This window comes from Gallus gallus, chromosome 7, assembly GCF_016699485.2.
Source record: "Gallus gallus isolate bGalGal1 chromosome 7, bGalGal1.mat.broiler.GRCg7b, whole genome shotgun sequence".
NCBI lineage: Eukaryota > Metazoa > Chordata > Aves > Galliformes > Phasianidae > Gallus > Gallus gallus.
In genome coordinates, this window is record NC_052538.1 from 27,703,244 (window position 1) to 27,724,389 (window position 21,146).

The 21,146-nt window shown below is 41.0% G+C and overlaps 1 protein-coding gene and 1 long non-coding RNA gene across 4 annotated transcripts in view; one reads left to right on the forward strand and one right to left on the reverse strand.

Moving 5' to 3' along the window:
• Positions 1-1,158: 1,158 nt before the first annotated feature.
• The window catches only part of SNX4 (sorting nexin 4), a 30,532-nt gene continuing 10,544 nt past the window's right edge, over positions 1,159-21,146 (reverse strand). For all 3 annotated transcript variants that reach the window (XM_004942954.5, XM_040703642.2, XM_046943767.1), the window contains exons 6-14: positions 18,234-18,289; positions 13,670-13,742; positions 12,134-12,195; positions 10,627-10,692; positions 7,315-7,404; positions 5,973-6,072; positions 4,916-5,061; positions 3,455-3,569; positions 1,159-3,037 (exon numbers count right to left, since the gene is read on the reverse strand). In XM_004942954.5, the coding sequence (XP_004943011.3) occupies positions 2,990-3,037; positions 3,455-3,569; positions 4,916-5,061; positions 5,973-6,072; positions 7,315-7,404; positions 10,627-10,692; positions 12,134-12,195; positions 13,670-13,742; positions 18,234-18,289 (756 nt within the window). In that variant the 3' untranslated portion in view covers positions 1,159-2,989. The remainder of the gene's footprint in view (positions 3,038-3,454; positions 3,570-4,915; positions 5,062-5,972; positions 6,073-7,314; positions 7,405-10,626; positions 10,693-12,133; positions 12,196-13,669; positions 13,743-18,233; positions 18,290-21,146) is intronic.
• On the forward strand, positions 16,406-17,939 carry LOC107053873. Its single transcript, XR_001467617.3, has 2 exons — positions 16,406-16,613; positions 17,605-17,939. It is a non-coding gene; the product is annotated as an uncharacterized LOC107053873 (long non-coding RNA).

Consider the following 21,146-nt stretch of genomic DNA (forward strand, 5'->3'; position numbering starts at 1 on the left):
GAATTTGGGTGGTAGGGAGAGGCAAGGTCTCTCCTAGCTGAGCTTTGCTGTATCACTTCTTCCTGGCAATGTATTTGCCTACAGGGCTGCCCTTCTCTCCAGCTCACCTGCACCAGGCAAGATGTTTAGTGAGACTCCAGCTCCAAATTTTGCTCTGCACCTACCGAAGAAGTCCCCACACAGAGCTGCGAGGTTAACTCTGCTTTGGTCAAGATGTCAGGCATTTAAAGAGCACGACATTTAAAAACATGACCGTTCAGAAAAGTGTCTTACCTCTCAGCTTCTCTTACCCTCCGTGCATTTCAGGAGCAGGAAAACGTACAGCCACACCAAGGTCCTGCAGGTGGTGGGAAGGTCACGGTGAGCACAACCAGCGGTGATGCCTGCCTGTGACAGAAGCGACAGCTCCAGCAGTGAGTCAGACTATTCATGTAGGTAAGCGGTTTTATAAGTGAGCATTTTGGTGAGATTAAGTTAAAATGGTCTACCCGACCACTATTATTCCAAGGCCTCTCAGCCATTTTTGATATTTACTGGGTAACAGAAGGAATCTAGGAAAGGCAGTGGCTTGAGTTATCAAGATAAGTCTGCTCTGTTACTGGAAAGATGCACAGTTCACGTTTGTCTTGCGAACTTTATTAAGCACATGGAAACAGCCATTAACTAGATGATTTTCCCCTTACAAAGCTAAAAACTTGAGCAAGGGGAGAAATCCTCACCGTTTGCTAAAGCCCACAAGTACACAGACTGCATGCAATGCTTGTCTGGAAACAGCAGAAGCAGAAGGTATAAAGCTAGTTCAAATTACGCTTCACTCAGCTTTCACCCAACTTGTGTCAAACACCACAAATGCTTTTGAAATGCAGCTTCTCTCACCCAGATGACATGTATGAAACTCACACAGCTAGGCCTGTTTGGGCAAAAGCAAAGCAGGGCTCAAAGTGGCATATAACAAGCAGATAATTTCAGACTCCAGTGCCACGTTCTTCACCTAAAAGGCAAATCAACTCGTTGCGCAAGATTTACTTCTCTACTTTCAAACCAAATTTTGGAGACTGTCTGAGAGCTAAGATGGCCAAGAATCAAACTCAAGAAGTCAAGCAACAGTTGTCAGCACTGTAAAGACAGCATTTTTACAAAAACAGCGTAACAAAAATATCAAAGAGCAATTTTATTTAGCTTATTTGGCACAAAACTTACAAGAACTGTTGTTCCCTTCTTAAATTTAGTACAACTAGCAAGGAAAAAAAAAAGGCATACTAATACATTTAGTAAGCTGTACAGCAAGTGAAATATGGAAAGAGGCACCAGAAAGATTTACCAAAAATCAAAGTGCATGAAAAATACCTACTGAGCGCCTCATGGTATTGTATTAAGGCACCACTCCTTTAGAAGGCTTACTGAACACGTCAAGTGTGCAACTTCTTGGTTTGGAATGTAAGAGTTTTTCAACCTGTATGGGAACTGGATATCGCAATCCTCCAAACGGAACAACACTTCTCCTCCTAAGTACTACATGGAGAGACCTCCTTCTGCCCAACATCACCTCCCAGAAGTGACACTGTCAAACGCTCTGAAAAAGCTAACATACACCAAAGCAACCAGCTTCTTCCTTCCCAGTTTGGAGTTGTAGTGTACACCAGATCTTTACAATGGTTTTACAGAAAAGAAATGCTACGGAGACAGAAGGAACGTGGGACATGTCAAGTAACTACCTCACTGATAATTTATCAAAACAGCTTTTAAAGACTTCCCGGAGTATCTCTTTAAAAAGATCTGAGTAGTGTTACAACCCAGAGAAAATAAATACACTTCCCAACAGAATATTACAAAGCTTCCTGGAGGATTAGCAATCAAGTGTAATGAATTCCACAAGACTTCGGGAACCTTAGGAATGTAGGAAAAGCCCAATATCAAACAGCGCTAAGTGTTTTTCATAACTGGAAACACTTAATGCAAGTACCTGTAACTACAAACCATGTTATACTGGTGATACCATGTTATACACAGAAACATCATTACAAGAGCCAGACAGACACCTCGGTTCATTGCAGATTCTGCACATCACTACTCTTAAGTACTAGGAAAATTGCACCAGGTTTTGTATTTCAGTTTCAGAACCAAACCACTTCAGTTACAAGAAGAGATACCATAGACCAGATCCACACCTAGTGTAAACAAGTTCCAAACAACCAAACAGAAGTTGCAGAAGTTGCATCTGCTTCTTACCCAGCTCTGACTTTGGTTTTGCTGCTCAGCTGGACCACCAGTTTCCTTAACTTGCAAGAAGTAGTTTGATAAGAAATCAATGCCCATATCAAAACGTAAGTGGGAACCAGTAAATGCAGAATATTGTATCAAACCATTGTACAACACTCTACTGTAGAGAGCTCCAAACACCTCAGGAGCTTAAGACTGCTTAACCTGAACTTTGGAAAAGCACATTTCTCTGTGGGCATGCAAAGGCATTTAAATGTGAACCCTATGCATTACAGTATTTCAGTTTTTTGTCCCTCTGATGGTGTAAACCTCGAGAACACAACTGCGTGTCCTATTAAAAAACCAAAGCACCCTTGAGCATTACTAATTCTAAACAGCAAGGGCTGAGAGAAGGGCATCTGGAAGTGATCTACACGGTATTGAGCGTGGTGTTTCACAAGTCTCACAGAACAGTTCAGTTCATACTTTCTGGGATAACTTCCCCTACACCTTTGCCCGAGTACAGAGTTGTAGTTTTCAGTAACTCCTACTCCTGAATTATTTGCTACCACATATAAAACATGCCACAGTAGTGGCAGTCCGGGCTAAACATTTAACAACATATCCTTTTTGTCCTTTATTAACAATTGCAATCAGCAGAAAGAAAAACTATTCACTCAACTCATTTATTTCATGATTTATACGTAAGTCTTGTAGCAACTTTACATCGGTGTTCAACACTTGTGCTTCCATTCTCTGACACTTGGAGGAGGAATTCATTTCCAGATAATCACATCTTGCCAAAGCATTCCTTTGCATTCGTCCAAACTTGAATTCCCTTTTAAAATTTAAGAAGAAAAAAAAGAAAAATAATAATGGAAAAAATGTGAAAATAAATAGGTGGAAATACACTTGGTTTGCAAACGTGACTTTTTTTATTCTTGTTCCACAGAAGATTTAACAAAAAGCCCCACAGAACCTCACACAAGAGCAGGGCAGAGACCATACCAGAATTGGACCATACTGCCTATTACATACGTCAACATGTCACAGAGTTAGAGTAGGATGGAATACATGGGAGGTTTTACACTAGTGACTTCCTACCTTCTGTGACCACAACGTTCCTAGATGCTGATAGTTTGCATCTACACTCCTAGATGTTGATAGTTTGCATCTAATCCTCCGCCAACATGATATCTGCCTTACTTTGGGTATGCAGACAAACACGCATATGGCTTTATAAAGGCAAACATACCTTTTTGCACATACTAATCTGCATAACAGCGTAGCTTATAAGCGCCTCCTTCAAATCGTGATTCTTCTGCTCTTTAAACCGCTCAATGTCTGCCCAGGCACTTTTCACAAAGTCTCTGGAATTAAAAGCATTATTTCTGTTAATATTTTACAACCTCAGCTCATCTTCCCTCCTCTGAGCCCACAGCAGAGAAGTTCCAGGTATGACGAGCACCATCTTTCAGTCAGCAAACCAAGTTCTATAGTTGTTATGCATCCCATGGAGTTCTCATTTTACAATTAGCTCTACTACTTAATTCTCCATCTTTAAACTAGATTTTAAACTAGAACCAATTCCACACGAATTTTACTTGTTTTTTTTTTTTTAAACACACAGTAAGCATCACTGCCATAGAAGCAGCATACTTCAGAGTAAACTTCTCTGATTCTGTTGGGATGACTAAATATCTTCATACTAACACTCAGTTTGCACAACATTGCACTTTTTCAGTTGTCAAGTCAGAATCTCAGTCATTTCAATATGAAAACTCACTTGTCATCAGGACTTGAGACAGTAAAGTACAACATTTACAAGGCAAATTTGCCGTGGGCAATTAACTTCAGGAATTAATTTTATTGGTTAGCTGATGTGTCTTTAGTGCTTCTTAACTAAAATGGAGGTAGATTCCTGTAATCCAACGCTTCCATTTGTGCTGGATCGCATATACAAGGCAAGTACTCACTTGAAAATTACTTCCAGAGCTAAAAAGCAGATCTCCAGTACTTCTGTCAAAATGATTAAGAAATTGCATTTACTGAATGTCTTGTTGTTCTGAACTGCTCGTGAACTAGGCTTATCTTTCTCGCTCTAATCCTAACGTATCAGGAGATACCACATTTACCCCTTCTATTATATGATGAACATGTTTTGACATAATCACATTGCTTAAGGAATGCTGGTTCCTATTTTTTTTTTTTTATGCTTGCATTCCTGAAGAAAATTTCATTACAGCACTGAGAAGCAGCTTGCCAGAACTTCTAATCTCTTTCAAACAGGAGTCAGTTGTCCTCCATACGAAAAGCTGCAGAACATTAGCTTAGGACCCATACATATAAGCCAAGTAGTTGCTGTATTCGAAGCAAATCAGCTTTTGAGTTTAGGCTATTCAGCTGCAGACCTACAAGCCCACCTGCTAAACATATTACTAACTGAACATGAAAGCAAGCAAGTCAGCCATTAGAGTGGGCTCAGTAACTGGGAAAGTCATCAGGTTTTACATAAGCCATATATTCAGACCAGAAGCAAACTGCATGTACTGTACTTTATTTCACAACTTGCAGCTGACAGGAGCTTTTATAGACAGCTCATAAACACCAAAAATATATTAAAAACACTTATAAAATGCAAGCACCTTTAAGAGCATCCAGTCAATGACTTGCTAAGACAAGCCTTGTTTCCTTTGAAAAAATAAAGCCTGTTTACCTGCCTTCCAGATTTTTAGACTTAAGTTGTTCTTCCCCTTCCTGTATCTGCTCTTCCAGAACCTTTATCTTGGCTTCCCTCTGCTCAGGGGTTTCCTGCCCGAACAGCTTGCTGGTCATCCCTTTCAGGGAGAATGTTCTCACAGTCTACAAAAAAAAACCCACAAAACAAAGACACTCTAGGTTTGGGATTCTTGAGCACAGTTGTGAGACAGTGAGATTTTTTACCAGTTATTAGGGCTTATTCGACATGTTCAGCTCATCTTTGGACTTAGCTACCAGAAAATGGGACAGTGTTTCTTGTAGGCAGGTAGATACAGGAGGCATGGTGGCTCACATTAGGCTGAGACAAGTGGGGAGGCAGAGCTAAAGAGAAACTTTTATCTCAGCTTTTATACCCAGGAACTCTGGAGCCTGCACACGCTATTAATTAACTTGATGTTCTTATGGCTTGTCTATGGATCGGACACAAGTTTCCACTGATACCTTGAAGTTTTCAGAACAGTTTTTCCTCAAACTGAAGTAGGAAAGAACTTAAGTCTTACATTTTGTATAATAAAGAAAAGCCATAAAGGAGTTCTCTAGAACATCAACAGATTCATGACGAATCAGCACTGTGTTCAGTATTATAAATACATGTTACTAGTGGTAGGGTTTTTTTTAGCTGTTATCCTCTTCATAAGCAGAACTTATGAAGCAGCACATACCAGTAACATCCATCTTTCAGAAGGCAGAGGAAGCCTGTCAGAAATCCTACCATTTTTGACCTCCAGAATAGAGTTATTCCTATTATTTTGCTTGAGTCCTATTTCCTGCAACCCTTTGCTTGCTCAATACTTATTAAGATAAGTCTGGTAGGGAGAGCTTACGTCACCAGGAACAAAGTTACTTTTAAACCTCAATGGCCCACAACTCATAGGATGCCACTTCTCATAACTGGAGGCCAGCATGTTAGTGCCATTTAAATGTCATTCTAAGTAATTTGGCTCTCCCTATTAAAAAAAAAACAAACAAAAAAAACCCCAACCCATCCTGGAGAAGGAAGTGGAAAGACTCACTCCTGTTGCCAGCTCCTCGCACTGCTGCTTCTTAGATGTTAGGTCCTGTGCCGCCATTTCCAAGTCATATTGCATTAATTCATGTTTTCTGCAAACTGCCCTGAAAAGTAATGAAAGATCTGTCATGTATTACTTTGTTTTGCTACGTTTCCCTCCATTTAAACTTTACAAATGGCAAAATGCTTTCTTTGGCAGGCAGCACATGCAGTTATTTATCTAGCTCAAACTCAACAGCCTTATCACAGAATGCCTAACATTACAATCGCTGTAGTTAAGCAAGCTTGGATCAAAGTATAAAGAAAGCTCTTAGTACAGCAGCATTCTGCTCCTCTGATCATCTTTTTAGACTCATTTCAAGGCTCTCTCAGCAATATGAGCCCTACCACCTACTTAAGAACATCACTGTAAAATGATTTTATTCAAAATCCATTTGAGAAAAATCACAGCTATGACAAGAAGTATCCGGAGACGGAGCCTGTCACACCAGCAAGCAATGCCCCAGTCAGTCATAAAATTCTTAGCATTTGAATTTTCTTCAACAAAACAAGAAGCTTTGCTTCCAGATTCACACAGTGCCTTTCATCTGGAAAAGAGGCGAGTTTCCTCTGACCACCTGCACTAAGTCCCAGTCCTGTGTGGGCTGACAAGGCTGCATCCCTACTCTGCTGCCGGATGCACGATCGTCTCCCAAGAGAGGCTACTTGTGCTCTGGGTTCTCAGACAGCAGCCATCACTTACCAACTTGAATCTCTACAGCACTACTGGACCTCTCGAAGAAGTTCAGAGCCAGCTCAGGAAGAGCACAACAGTACCAGGTGCAATCTTACTGCATAAAGAAATTTGCTTCTGTATCCATGCTTGGGAAGGAGAACTGTCCTAGTAAGTCTAGTCTAAAAACCAAACAAACCCCACAGCATTTAGCTGCACAATAATGTACAGCAGATGAAAGCTATACAGGGCACTTTGAAACCTGCTGAAATTTGTAATAGCTGGAACAGCTCTATTTGGTGTAATTAAAAGCTGAAGTCCCTGCACACTGGGGCACCACTGTAAGAGAAGCCAAGGAAACACTGTAACCAAAGGAATAAACAGCATTATCTTCTAGAGTAGCCAGATTTTAACATTTCCATCATTTTACTATTAGTCATCTCAGCTCTAAATTCTTATCGCCACCCATACAGCAATGAAATATGAATAAGCAAAGTAAGAAATGAGAACGTGAAGATTCTACAACATTGAATTCACTGCTGCTTAGAGAACAGGATATCAAATTAAACTCAGCACCAACGTGTTCGAGGAAAGCACGATGGTTTTCACTTGAGCTGTATACTTCTGCACATACCGTAGTGCTTCTGCATAGAAGAGATACTCCTTCAGCTGATCCGCATAGTGCTCCTCTTCTTCCAGTATGTCATCGATAGAAGCTGCGTATCTGGTGAAAAAACAGCTGTGGTTAAATAGGAAGTTCCTTAATCTAAACTTTAAGGTTTACACAGACAGTAACAAGGGAGGACACCTGCTTGACAGAAAGGCCAGTCACAAAGTAAAACAGCGAAACGCTTCTAAAAAGGGTTTTTCCTCTGTCCTTTGTTTTTAATTAAACTCTGAATCAGCTAATATAAACATTCCTGCAGGCCTGTTTCTTTGGATGTTACTACAATAAATCTTTTGATGAGTACAAGATTTATCATAAGTTTCCTGCTGAAGATGAGGTAGTTTTTATTACAGGAAAGGAACACAATTTATTCCTTTTCTTCAGTGGATTGTCAAGAAGCAGCACCAAGGCAAAAAGGAAGATACGACGCAGAAGAACCCTTGCAAGGCTGGAAGCACTAAGGCCTAGAAATGTGAGCATCACAGCTGATGAAAAGCAAAGAAGCAGAATTTAAGAAGCTGCCTGTATTGTTATTCAGCTATTTCATAAGCCTGAGAACACAAAACTCACAGCAGTGTTCTGAACACCAGAACATAAAGCCCTTCAGCTCCTTGTTCCTTTGTCTGCTGTGTAAGTCAGGCATATCAGTTCAGAGCAAAAACAAGTTTAACTCTGCCTTTTAGAGAGAAAACTTGAGTAGCACGAGGGCTTCAACTCCACAGCTCTTACGTTCAGCAAGTTTCATCATTTAAGACACCGCCTACTAAAATTAGCAAAAAGTACTTCCTTTTTCTATCTTATATTGCCAACTGAACACCATTTAATAGGCCTTCCACAAACCAATATGACTGTTCAGAAACACCTGCAGGGTCAGGCCCACGGCTAAGAGATGTGCCCATCTCACTTGGCACAGTGACAACAGGATGCCGCGTCAGTCAGCAGTACAAAGCGCGTACCACTACGCATGAACAGAACAAATGAGATCCTACCACGAATGCCTTCATCTCTTCTGCCAATTCAGTTTGGATTCTGAGACTGGGACAATCTCTGGCATGGAAAAATAAGTATTCCCACAGCTGCAGGCTCCCAGCTGTGAGTGCGTGCCCACGCTTGCCTGCTGACCGCTGCATCGCAACCCAAGTGCTAACGAGGGCCATTCTTGCCTTTGAAGTTTCTGCAAAGTATTTGAGTTCTTCAGTTTCTCCTGGTGCCTCTCCAGTAATTATCTCTACGGAAGAACTGGCAGAGTCAATCTGAACAGTAACTGGTAACATGACCTGGGAGAGAACAGAAAATCTGGCATGCTTTGTAAGAAATAATGTCATTTAGACCCCTGGAAATTCAAGGGAGGTGTCTGAGACACTTGCACTGAATGTTACCATCAGTCCTGCTCAGAAGGAAACGTGAACTAAGGCTTCAGAGAGGCAGAACTGTTACGATGTGGAGCCTGAGGAAAAGGTGGTAGACACACTCATCTGGTCAGATATGAATTTCAGTTTCCAAGCACAAGTTGTGTAGATGCTCTGAACTCAAAGACATAGCAGGGCTTTTCACAGGCATGCCGGGTCTCCTTGTGATAAAGCTGCCGTACCCAAATTCACATTATGAATCAAAGCAAGGAAGAACTCCAAGCTGTTGAAAAAGATGCACGTTCTGAGAAGTCCTGCAGTCACACAGGTCACGTGCAGCTCACCCTCCATTTTTAAGTTCTGAAGTACAATAATTTTAGTACAGTGGTTAGGTTTCCCAGGACAGCAGATGGAACACATTTCAATTTCAAATAAGTTCTAAGTTTAGAGAAGTGCCAGAGCTTGCATGTGGCAGAACAACTTTCCCAAAATAAACAAACACACCAAAAAAGATCGTACCTAGACAGGATTTTTCAAGTCACACAGTTTGTTTTCAAGGTACCTGTATGACAAACTGTACTCCTGACTGCCTAAGCTGAAATTTAAACACTGGTTTGTCCTAAATAGATCGACAATCCAGAGAAAATCTTAAGGAGCAACGCTGAAGTAAGTCTTGAAAGTTCCCACCCTCTGTGAGAATCCTCAACTAAAACATGGTTTCAGTTAAGGCTGATTCTACCTGTAATGACAGTCCAGTTGATGGACACATAAAAGGTCACTCATTCATTGCATAAAGGGCAGAGGTCAAAGGCTAGGAATATTCTTCTTTCATATTTTAAATGCCAGCATTGCAGTCACTCACTTTCTCAGCATACTCAGTTGTTTTTATTTATCACATTAGCAAGCCTCATCCTATCATACAACACACATCCAGGGGTATTCCATATTATTAACCTAAGCAATAACTCCCCGAAAGTTTAAATAAATATCAAGTAAAGACTACAGCACATGGGATAGATGAAGAATAATTAAATCTGTCTTGAAGTTTATCAGGCAACTTTCACGAAGTAGCTTTCCACTGCAACAAAGTCCTCAGTCTAATGTTATGGAAACAGTCACTGGACTGCTAAGTTAGACTTGCAAGAGACCAGCAGTAGCACATTATGGATATAGTAAGTAAAACGATACATACGAAGGAGTGACAAACAGCTCCCATCTCTTGCTGGAGTTGCTACTTTACAATAGTACCTGACTACAAAAGAAGATTCAGAGTCAGGAGTTGTTCTGTTCCACTTACTGTATGGGATCACCTCAAAAGTAAGAACCCGGAGTATGGCTTCTGTGAGCACTATGAAGCATCAGACTCTTATTTTGAAGGCTGTGTTTCATGCAGCTCTGCCAACTGACTCTAGAGATGCAAAAAGGGAGGATTCTCTACTTTATTAGATCCAGACAGTATTTGTTTCAAGAATCCATTAAAGTTTTGGAGCTAAATAATTAAGTTCCTTAACTTTCTGTGATTAGGTCCAAATCTGTGTACCATCTACTACATGGTACAAAATACTGCTATCAAAAACAAATGGATCTCATCAGGCCTGCAGTACATTAAAGTTGTATTCCACCAGTTTCTGGCATAGTAGCTTAAAAGAAAGGCTGGAAGAATTCCAAACGCTTCTACAATTTCAAAATAATAATAAAAAAGAAACCACTCTGGCTCTCCTGAGACCTTTTGAGCTACTTAATACAGTACACGGACACTAGAACTGTGCCTGCATCCAAGCACAGAAACACTGTACACCTAAAAAAAACGTGCCCCCAGCTTTCTTGGTACACTACTTGTATGTACTTTGGGTTGAGGGAAAAGAGAGGAAAGAGGGAGAGTTCTACATCTGGCTTACATCAAACTATCAGATATTCAGTCAGTACTTACACATCCATGTGGTGGCCAGCACTCTGCAACCCATCCCCCATCTCCTTTTCAATGGCACTCCACTCACTGTTTGAAAAACAAACGAGAAGCAACATCACACGTGAAGGGTAAGGAAAGTTAATAAGCTGCATCCTGTATATAGTTTCTTTCCAGGTGACACCTGAATGGAAATTGCCTTAAAGTTGGACTCTGCCAAACTGCTTTCTTCCTGCAAGCAGCAGCACTGACAGTGTAGCACTGAGGCTACCAAAGGCGTTCTGTTCAACAGCTGTCCCTGCTGCCTAAAGTTGTCCTGACAAACAAACATACGTGGCTTGAAGTTTGTTTTGAGCCAAGAGGGTCTTGTTTAAACAGCTAAAATTAAATGATGGGTCACTTAAGAAAAGAGAAGGTGGTTTCTAAAACAGAGTTTCATCTACCTCGCGTTGTAAGTGTGGAAAGCTCAGTTTCTTTTTGGCAGCTATCAGATAGAAGCCTCACATTGCAAAAAACCAGAAGGTGGGATTTGACATTTGCAAGCATTTTACCTCTACTGAAACGAGTTGGTGTATGCTGCTTTCTGTTTCCATTGTAGACTTCTGTTCAGTTCCACTCATTAAAAATAACAACAATAATAATTTCCTCACTACTGCAACTCCCGATTTACATTAAGGAGGCTATTTAGATCACATAGGAATCGGTTCCAGCAGAGATAGCAGGAGGCTCATTCACAGCACCCATGTACACTGCAACTTCGTGCTCTCAGCTCTGTGAAACCTCATGAGGTTTATTAGCGATAAGAATTACATCAGCAGCTATTTATACAAGAAAAACGGAGGGGTCCACTTATATTTCACATCATTTACACCGAATGCATTTATTTTGTCCTTTTTCATAAACGTTCCACTGTTCACATTGACATTTGTTTGTCTTCGTGTTATTATAGAACTACACCTAATTTCACTTTAAAACCCCCAATGAGAAAGACATCTGCAATCCATTAACCCAGAGAATTAAATTTAGCACTTGAACACTGTGTAGAAGCAGGAGGTTTCCCTTAACCAGGAGTTTAGATTCTTTAATTCTCCAGTGAGATGGAGAACTCGAGCATGCAATTCACTCATATAAATCAAAAAACGATTGGCAAATTCACTTAAGAAAAAAAAGTCACTAACATTGCATGGAGTTTTCAACTATTGGTTTTCAACTATTAAAAGAATCTAGAGGTTTTTCAGAGAAAAACTGCCTGAAAATAGGCAGTAAGTGGCATTCTAAAGAAACAGAATGCCAACGTCACAACAAAAGTCCCAAAGTTCTGGGATACAAGACGAAAAGCTGAAGTTGTGTCCACTTCTAAGAGCAGCAGATCCAGAGATCCAAGACAGGCCTCAGCAGTAGTGCGAGACAACACTTTTCAAGTCAGACCTCTCAATGTTTCAGATATGTTGTTCTGCTTTTGATAAACATAACCAAGCTTACTACTCTCTCTAGAATACCTGTAACGTTTAAAAACGGGATGAACTCTTACCTGAATACTCTTCCGTAGTTGCCGTGAACTTTATAGACGCCATACAGCCGGTCTGCTACCCTCTAAAACATTTAAGGTTAGTTTTGGTCACGAACATTAAAATGAAGCTGCTTTGTGAATGCCCACGCACAAACTCTGAGCTAAGGTCTTATTGCTTCCACACAGGCAAACGAGTTTAGCCCTAAGCCTAATCTAAGCCACCACTAAAGGAAAACTCAACAGCAGAAAATCCTGGAAGACTGAAGTCACAGTCAAGGCTGTATTGAAAAGCAATGTTCAAAGTATTTCTTCAGAAGTGCTCACATACAGGATGTGTCTCCTGAGACTGCAAATTATCAGTTAATTCAGATTTTGATAGCCAGCTGTAAGGCACAGCCTCTTTCATCTGACTAATGCTAGGTTTACATGCATGCCTGCTTATTTAACATAAAGATGGCAGGACAGCAATCCACCCTGACATCAGGACCGTAGGGAAAGTCTCACTAGAATTCAAACAAGTGACTTGATTTTTTCCATCCAGCTCAGTGGAACAAAGGAAAGGAAACAAGCTCTCCACTGCAGAACATATTGCCACAACTAGATAGGTCGTTTCAGCTCTTTGGAGAGAGAGTACCTGCTGCAGCCAGTCCCACAATGCTGGCAACGATGCCAGAATATCACACGCACGCTCTGAAGTGTGATTTGTAATCCCAATAGTGCCTTTCCAATTGTGATGTACCAATGAGTTAGACTGACGTTCTGTAAGAGTTACTGGTCTGTTAAAGCAGCGAAAAGGAAATCACCCTAGAGATAGGATGCACACACAGCTCTGAGGAAAAGGCACTGTTAGTAGAGCCCCAGGGATTAATCCTCTCAAGCGCTTCAGCTCAAAAGGACAATCAATTACCAACCAATTCCACAACACAGCTCCCATCAAAAACAAAATCCCTGTTAAGCACAGTAAAAAGGCAGTACCTTGCTCCTCATTACTGGAATTGTGATTTCTTATTTCTGCCTTTCTTTTAATTATATTTTTCCACTGTCAGCCCATAGAGAATCTTGATGCATAACATAATTATTCTTATCATCGTTAAAAAGAACGTTATTCTTTAGAGATTGAAGAAGTAGCCAAAAAAAGCATGCACAATTCATACTAAAAGCTCTGGAAAACAAAATACTACGTATCTGACCAGAAAACTGAGCTCTGGGTCGCTTCCTAACCCAGACATCCTGCAAACTAACATGCTTACTGAGAGAAAAAGGCATCTTGTTCCTCTTTAAAACACCTTGTAGATGTGTCCATCAGTGGGGAGAGATTACAAACACGAATGTCAACCCCAATGTGCCATATATGGGACTCCTTCCCCAGCCCCTCCAAAACCTGTACAAAGGCAACGCTCTCCTCATCATCTCCTGCCCCACGCTCTAGAGCTGGGATCTCAGTCAGAACTGTTCTTATTCCAGAACACATACACCACTTCTCTCAACTAAACAAGAAATGCTGCCTTATAAGTATATATTGTACTATTTGTCACGACACGCATGGGAAATACTTACAGCTCTGACTCTCAGAAGGTGTGATATGACAGACTGCAGTTCATCGCTATAGTGTTTTAGTTCAGTAAATCTCCTGGGAGCAGGAAACAGATAGTACATCATTAGCCATCATGAAAGTAAGCTTTCACAGAATGCAAGATAGAGCCACAACGCTCCACCAGCAAGACTGTATTGAAGCCTGGATTGTGTGTTGAAGTGAAATTAGCTGAAGACTCCTAAAGAAGTGGTTGCAGAGTTCAATTCCCCCAAAACAAACAACCCCAACGCTTGCCTGACTACTAGTTTTGATAGGCAAATGCTGGCAGTTCAGATCAATTTAAGAGATAACATTTTACGAGATAAGTAGTTAACCAAGATCACTGCTATTAAGTTTTTTTCATGGGATTTATAAAGGCAAGTGTTACTGAATAGGAAAGCTTAAAATAACTGGAAACCCAAAATCTGCTGAACCATACTGTTTAATAACAACACGTTCACATTTGTGACCTGACAAAAGAACTTCCATTTCCAGCTGCTATCTAGCCAGCACTGAGTACAGCATTTCAGGAGCACGGGGAAGCATTCACAATGCTTCCCCCATTATCACAATGCTTTGAAGGCTCAGCTGTGTGGAACTGTAACAGCTGTGCATGAAACCCTACTGAGAACTGGACCTGCTTGTGGCTATAAGCAAGTTAGCACAGCTTAACCAGTCAGGTAACTCACTGAGCGCTCACGTGCACACTGCCAGCCTGCAACTGCTGAGAAGCATTTTATCAGCAACCCCAATTAACCCTTGGTTTTAGTTTCAGTTGATACAACTTAGGTCATTGTAATTAAGAAGCCGAGTCAATTATCACAGCTTTGCTAGTGACTAGTAACCAATTAAACCACAGCAGCAGACACTTCTGCATGCATAAACCCACCCTGTTACACTCAGGTCTAACTCACAACTTAGTCTGGAAACAGGCAGCAAACAAGAAACTATTTCATTTAGGTAGAAAGCCAGAAATAGCTTTACCTAGCTTACTAGGTACAGTGATCTCGAAATAAGCAGATCAGTAACATGGAAGAATGCAACTAGAACTAAAGAATGGGAGACTGAAGAGTTAGCCTTCCAAGTTGATGTTCAAACACTGAAAGAAAGACTTTAACCCCTCTGCATGCATACAGCCAGGTTTTGTACATCAGGATAGTCTGTGGCTAAGAGGCCTTACTGAAATGAGTCACATCACTTGCTTTGGGCAACCAAGTATGAAATTCCAGGGTTTTTCATTTAACACTTCTTCCCCTGCCAGGAAGTCCTCACCTGGAAAACCCTTCCCTACGCTGAGGAAGTAGAAGTTTTATTACCATTTCTAATATTTCTGATCTCCGAGGAGCATCTTTTTTTATAAGACTGTGACACACACAGGGTTAAAGTACATAAAAAGATTTAAAAGCCAGCAGAGAAACTGTATGGGAAAAATAAATAGTCATTGATCTGCGCAGTGGGGTTTTGAGAGCAATCTTTTCAGTTTACACGTTATAAAATATGCACCAGGGCAGCGTGTCAGACAGCTGCAGACACAAACAGTGAAGATATTTGAAATAATTGAACTAAGAACAAAAGATGAAAAAGCATGCCTTCACAGCTCGGGAAGACTCCCTTTCCCACTCCAGAAATTGACAATGAAAGGTGTTATTTACTCTGTTTTGTGGCAAGAAAGCTTTTAGGAATGCTGTACTCCCTGAAGGCAAGAGTCAGGAACCCAGAATAACTTCCAGCATCCCGGACTCCAGCAGCAATGCATCATCTCCCACACCAATACCTCCCCCATATAAAAAAAAAAATCACCTTAGGATCAAGCTGCCTTTTTATTGTCTCTGAACAGCATAAACCAAAGCGAAACTGGTTTTTGCACAGTGTTTCCTATAGACTGAGCCTTAAGAATGCCAACTTTCAGGAAAACGTGTTTTTAAGAGGTTGGTGGTGGTGCAGATCAAATGTTGATTTCTCAAGCATTTGCTCAAGCACTACTGAAATCTCTTGTAAAAAAATAATCATAGTAACACCTAATTTCCAAACTGAGTTTGAAGAGGCACATACAGAGACATTTACTTCCCCGTGTATTGTAACAAAAGAAGCTGTGAACCAAGACGTGGTTTTGGCACTCAGCTGCTGAAGCAAGTCTAGCTCTCTTCCCTTGGTTTTACTGGTTCTGCAACACTACCAACAGCCCACGTATTTAAGAACTAAGCAACCAAACAGAGCTTCAGATACAAACGACAAACTGATCAGCCCACAACTCTGTATGGGAAATTGACAAGTTTGTATGCAGAAAGATGTTATGGTAATGGCACAGAAGAGTATTTCATTTACGGTAGATGACATTTCCATACAAGTTATTCACTTTGGGCATTTTACTCAGCAGTAGTTCTCCAAATCAGCCAAGACAGTACTACAAGGACAGCACCATTTGCCTGTTTTGTGATGGAGGGGGTTTTTGTGTTTTGGTGCTTTTTTGTTGGTTTTGAAGTCTGCCTTAGGAAACAACGTAGTGTTTTCTAAAGAAATCTTTCACCAAGAAGAAAGCTACTGTTTTGTACCAAAGGAGAACAAAGTATAAAAGAAGAGGATGGGTGTGAATTCGAAAGAGGTCTGTAGGACAAAGTCTGCAAATTCACCTCTGACAATCAGAATGCCAAAGTTTTATCAGTACATAGCTCTATCAGAAAAGATATTTATTGCTTCACACAGGAGGAGCTTTAACTCCCAGTCTGCATTTGACCTCCAAGAGCAGCATCGCTTCAGCTGTTTAAAGCTCCTCACGTTGCTTTAAGCTAAGGGTGCAGTTCCACAGCACCATGGGACAATCTGAACTGGCAGTTGCAGCAGTTCCTCACCTGGACCCTTGCTGGTTCAGGCAGCTGGACATAGGCAGAACACCTACACTCCACACAGCAGTGCCATCAGTTTTGCAAGGTGAGTTTGCTGAAGCCTCTTTACCACCCACTCATACGAGCATCAAAGGTAATGTAAAGGGGTAAGGAGTCAGACTGCAGGCAGCTCAGGCATTACTGTGCTAGGCAGAACAAAGCACTGTGCCTCCTGTCAAGCCACACATGCTGCAGTCAGGGAGAGCCTTTTAATAAACAAATACAGGATACGCTCATCGGTTATTAAACAACTTGTAAAATAGCTTGCCATTGTAACTGAGTGTTCAATTTGGAGGTTGCGTAGGTGGCAGAACACAATAGAAAGCAGGTGCTGTATCTCTCAAGCACTGTGAAGTCAGATACTCAGGGATTGTTTTTGTTACAATTCCTTCCTCCTATTTTCCTTGCATTAACTCTTTTCGTGCTTTCTACCAACCCATATCTCGACAACAGCTTTGCTTTCTGAAACGTTGCCTTGAAAGATAGCAGTAAACTTCTCATCTCAGTATTAACCAGCCTTTCTCACCTATGGGCAGATTACTGGCAAAGTTTTCCCATCACATAAGAAGGGAAAGCAAACTCCTGCTGCTCACAAATAAAAAAGATATAGGACTCAAACGTGGGGACAACTTCACCTATTATTGCCATGACCTCATTCACAAATGCTCATATGCATTAAATACTTGCTGAAATACTTGCTGCCACAGGAGGCTGCAAAAATAAACACTATCAGCAAATTCCAAAAAGGGCCTGGACCAAGGCACAGAAATCTGCCAATGGATAGCAAGAGGTTCAGAAAGGTAGGTACCCTCTAACATCCTTGATACGGTGCCCATGGGTACTGGGAAGCATAAGGAGAATAGACAACAAAGTCAGGCACATGTCCTGTCCCTAAAGAGCACGTCCTATTGCCACTGCTGGAGAGCAGAACGATCTATAAGGGCTCTGCAGGTGTGTCTAACACTTATAAATGCAAGTCAGCAAAATCCCTTGATCCTACTGCTGCTTACTAATGGTTCTAACTATTACATATGCAGGCACTCATTTTAACCTCCTCACACCACCGAGGGTTTGATCATCCTTCCACTATTCATCCTTATCCTTCCGACCAGTTTTTTGATCCATCAGATTGCTCTCAGTGCCTGTCTCCAAGCATCCCAAATTGCAGCAGAGCCGAAATGACCTCAAGACCTCCACAAGCATCTGTGAAATCTGGCAGTTTGGAGACAACTATGAACTACAGCACCAGCACGCATGCATCTAGACACATGCATCTGTACACTAGCAGACTTCTGGAAAGAACTCCTATCAAATGTGTACTCTGTTCATGTTTGGAAAGATTTCATTGAAAGCAAAAAATATTGAGAAGTTATTTCTCTGGTCTGGTGTTGTGTGTTTTTATTTTATTTTACCTCCCCAAGCTTTTAATCTAGCTAAAAGGAAGGACTCATTTTCCATGAAGCAGTGGCATTTTCCTGCTTCTAACAGCAGGATGTATCAAATCTATTCATACTGCCTCCTTATTGAGTTTCTGTTTAGAACTAAGGTGCAGAAAGATCATTTTTCTTCTCTGAATTTATTCTAAGGAGATAGAATAGTCTGTCATCTGAAGTTACAGTTGTAACTGAAAAGGGGAAAGGGAGGGAGGAAGGATGTGGAATCTTACTTGTCTGGGTTTTTCACTCTGAATGTTGCATTAAGAGCTTTTAATCTGGAATCTGCCTGAAAAAGGGGAAAAAAAGCTTTGTTAATTTAATGCAATTAAATTCCAGTGACAAAAATCTCAGCCTTCTGGCAGCACCATTAGAAAAAAAAACTCTTGCCTTCTTGGCATATTTAAATCTTCAGACACCGAACAAGTTGACACCAGCTGCCCTGCATGTCAGATCTTGTAATAAGAAGTAGAAAACCAAGATATTTGTGTGAACTTGGGTGCAAACAGTATCCACTAGCATTAAGCTGGTATAATCCTAAATCCCACAAAAATAGTTCCTTCTTAAAACGCTACACAAATCACGGAGTTAAGATACACAACCCTACATTCTTTTTAGATGAAGCAATTAGGTAACATAAGACCATATGGACAAACTATTTTATATCTTTCAAACCAAATAAAACCAGTGGTAGAGTGACCTTTGTACGCTCTTTATTGCTAGGAACAGATCCCCAGTGAAATCAAAGGCATACATGGTGTTCTCTTATTTTATGAGTTGCTTTAGAGAAAATATGTAATTGGTATATCAGAGTAGAGCTATTTTTAATGCAGTGTTCTTTCCTATAACATAGCATATATAGTTCTCCACAGAGGAAAGTTCACACCTAATTAAAAAGGTAATTAGCTATCTCAATTTCTGTGTTGTTGTTTTACTAATGACTGCAGCAACAGCAGAGAATTGCCCTAAGAAGGTGGGTGGGTTGTTTTTCCCTGCTTGCTTGTTTTATTTGCTTGGCTGTCTGGTTGTTCTTAAGTTTAACTGAACTTGAAAAAACTGTGCAATGGGAATTCACTCTTAAATAAAAGATAGCAATGCAGATGAGGCTGGGATGTCTCATCCACAGAGGTCCCAGATCACAGCTTTTTGGGCATTCCACATGCAACTTTCTCAGTGTTCATTTATACTGCATGAAAACCACAGGCTATGTGAAAGGGCTGAAGTTTACTTCTGATCAAAACATCCTTCTGTCTACTGAAAGACCAATAAGCAACATATCTTGTGAGGCGTTCAAGATTTCCTAGAGAGCGCTTCTACCTGGTGCCACAACAGCTAGCAGTAAGTTACCTCAGCAGTACTTGTTACTGCTAGTAAATGACACAGCAATATTCTGTGCACTGGTTTAGCCAAAGCAGATTTTAAAGAGCTGTTCTGAACTGTACAGGGAATGGAACGTGGCGTTCTCCCAAACCAAGAAGGGAAGCCCCCCCTTTAGGGCCCTTTCACAGCAAGGTCCACTGAAGAGACATGCCCTCCTTGAGACTGTTCCACCTCCCACTGCACGTGGCCTGAGCAGAAAATAACTGCATTGAAACATCAGCGCAAACTCCTTTCACCTGGAACCACCTCCATATGTGGAAGACACTTAGAACAGCAACCAAGTTTAGGAAAAAACAACTGTGGTGAGAGCTACTGATGAAAAACTTCTGCACCACCATGGTCCTGTATCAGAACAGCAGCTTGCTAACTTTAGCTGTCTGTCTTTCCACAAGCAATCAAACAAAGTCATCCACAAACTGAAATTTAAGTGAATGAAACCCGTAAGACTGATTGACACTGGAATAAAACAAGTTCACTGTCACTGCTAAAACCAGTGCTCCTCTACTAATACCTTGCAAAGGGAAGGCAGTCGAAGCACCGAGAAGCACAAAGAACACAGAATGCTGCAGTAACTTCAGCTCCCATCTCAAACTTGTATTTATTTAGAGGGCTCCAAGGGCTTGTATGGCCTTGCACTTTTACTGATCTACCCTCACAGGTCATCATACACCTTAGTCAGGTTTCAGGTAGTTCAGATGTACCCGTTTGTCATCCTCACGCGTCCTCTTGCAGTTCAAAAGCTACCTAGTTATGCTGCTATTAATTAAAGCCATACCCTGTGGGTAGCCATTGCACACACATTGTGTTTATGTTCAAATGGCAAGCACCAAAGCCACATGGGTCTGCTGGGACAGCATACACAGCGGGTTTACTCTTGAAAACAATCATCTCCCTACATAGCAGTTACACGGCAAGTTTCTGCCTTTTGCTACAGCCATGAAATGCTCTGAAGGAAGAGTGCAGTAAGTACAAAAGCACTGTCAGGAAGGAACCAAGACCTTGCCAGCACACAACATTCTAGGTTGAATTATTTCCTTCTTGCCATTAACAGCACAGTAACTCCCACGCACCACTCACGAGCATTTGCACCACACTGTTATGCAGTTAGAAAAACATCTGTCCAGTCTTAAGCTTGATTTAAGATCAATATGTACAAGCATTTTGGAGGTAATTCTCCACCAAATGAAGTACAATCAAAGAGGTTTCAGTGTATTCCTACTGCAACACCATAAGCATGTAAGTAAACTAAAGAGTGGGGGGAAATAATAGGTTGCCATTGCTTTCTCATTCCTAAAGGATCTAAGTAACAAATCCCCTGAAGAATAAAATTAAGTGCTGGGGGTTGGGAAGGGGGGAAAAGACGTGATTAAATGATACAGTTGGCAGAATAAACAAAGCCTCTAATGTCAACATTCAACTATAACATGCTCAACTACACTGCATTAATGCCTAATTTAAAGTCAAGTTGGCCTGGTTCAAACCCTTCGGGACAAAATGCACATCCTGTTTTAATGCATCAGCAGCAGAGGCAGCAGAAGTGCCAAAGCCAGTGGTCTGATTCTAGTCCTACACATACAGCAAGCCATTTTGACACACGTGTCCTCTACCATCATGCTAAATAACTATTATTTACACTTTGCTTTATTTACACTTTGCATATTGAATAAAGAAAGGAAGCTTTTCCCCAGATTTCTGCAAAAAAAGTTACTTTTCTTTAAGGAAAGAATTGTAAAGGGAAAACTACATACAAAATGCAAACCAGCAGG